Source organism: Fonticula alba (genome assembly GCF_000388065.1).
Source record: "Fonticula alba strain ATCC 38817 unplaced genomic scaffold supercont2.6, whole genome shotgun sequence".
Lineage (NCBI taxonomy): Eukaryota > Rotosphaerida > Fonticulaceae > Fonticula > Fonticula alba.
The window spans coordinates 392,635-394,040 of record NW_009242976.1 but is presented as its reverse complement, the minus strand read 5'-3'; the positions used below and the strand labels follow the sequence as shown (position 1 = coordinate 394,040).

The following is a 1,406-nucleotide window of genomic DNA, read 5'->3' as shown; positions in this document are numbered from 1 at the left end:
AGGTGTCATACTTTCGCCGGAGATTGAGGTACATCCGGCGCCAGTCGACTTCGATGCTGGGGGATGGCCGCACTGGAACGTCCCCCATGACATCCAGCTCCTCATCCGACCCGGGATCATCCTCGGTCTTGATGGGTGGGTTGACGGCCAGCGACGCGGGCAGCCCAGGGGGGCCGCCCTCAATGTCCGCTGGGGGGGACCTCAGCGGCTGAAGGGACTCCTGCTGGAGAAAGTGCTCGACATGCAACAGGCGCCGGTTGATGCTCTCAAGACCCCCGAGCAGGGCTTGCAGGGCATCGTTGTTGGTGCGGTTGGTGACTTCAATGCGGGGGAGGGGGGGGGAGAAAGAGTGAGGAACTGAGCTCATGCGTCGGCCGAATCAGGGGGGGGGGGGGGGTACGAAAAGTGGAGCTTGAAAAAGAGCCGCCCCCATGCGCACATTCGATCTCGCTCACCCGGGCACGGGCCAACTGAATGAGAGACTCCTCAAAGGAAACCTCCCCCGGGCGGATGCCCGCCGAGGGGGGTGAACGGGGCTCCTGCGACGAGTTGCCCGACGAGGAGGCCGTTGATAAGGCCGAGGAGGCAGGGGAGCTGGGCAGGGCCGCCGCTGTGGCAGGCGGGAACAAATGCGATGTCATCAAGAAGGCAACTTGCCGCGTGTGCGTGCGCGTGTCCACTCGCACAGCTACCCGATCCACGTAACCGGCAAGGACAAGGCACAGCGGGCGAGGGTGAGAGAGAGGAGGAATGGGAGGACGGGGGGGGGGGGGGATAGAAGAAGTAGGAAGAGGATCTTGTCCATGCATGACGTCGGACGGTCAACTTGTCGGTGCCCCAAAAGACCGATGTGCCTCCGTTTCCGGGGCCAGAACCCCCCCCCCCCCCCCCCCACACACACACACACACACACACACACACACACACACACACACACACACACACACACACACAGACCAGCCTTGGTGTCAGACCGCGGAAAGTGCCCCACACAACAGGCCGAGGAGACTGGGGATTGATCCGGGCCGCGCCCCGATCGGCGCGAGGGCGGCACATCACGGGCACGCGGACGGAGGTGGTGCCACTGCGGCAACGGCCAATGCACTGTGGAGCCTGATCGCGTGACTCCGCCCGGTCCCCAACAGGGGAGGGCCCCCCCCCCCCCCCCCCCCCCCGAGCGCGATGACATCCGCCTCTGTCTCGAGTGGAGCTGGCAGGCACTGTGCGAGGGGCAAAAAAAAAACAACAACAATGTTGGTTCCCCGAGTCCGGGCTCGGGGCCCGGGGGGGGGGGCGTGTTCTCTGGGAAGGCGGGGGACGACAAGGGCGAGGGCACAGATAGGACTAGACGAGGCCTAGCCCCTGACCTTATGTCGGGGCGGATCAAATTTATTGTACACGAAAGG

At 64.5% G+C, this 1,406-nt stretch overlaps 1 protein-coding gene across 1 annotated transcript in view; it reads right to left on the bottom strand.

The window, feature by feature from the left end:
• Positions 1–641, bottom strand: part of H696_03756 (hypothetical protein) — a gene marked incomplete at both ends in the record, with an annotated part of 1,298 nt that extends 657 nt beyond the window's left edge. Inside the window, 2 exons of the mRNA XM_009497614.1 lie at positions 12–318; positions 440–641. Of these exons, the coding sequence (XP_009495889.1) occupies positions 12–318; positions 440–641 (509 nt within the window). The remainder of the gene's footprint in view (positions 1–11; positions 319–439) is intronic.
• Positions 642–1,406: the final 765 nt, after the last annotated feature.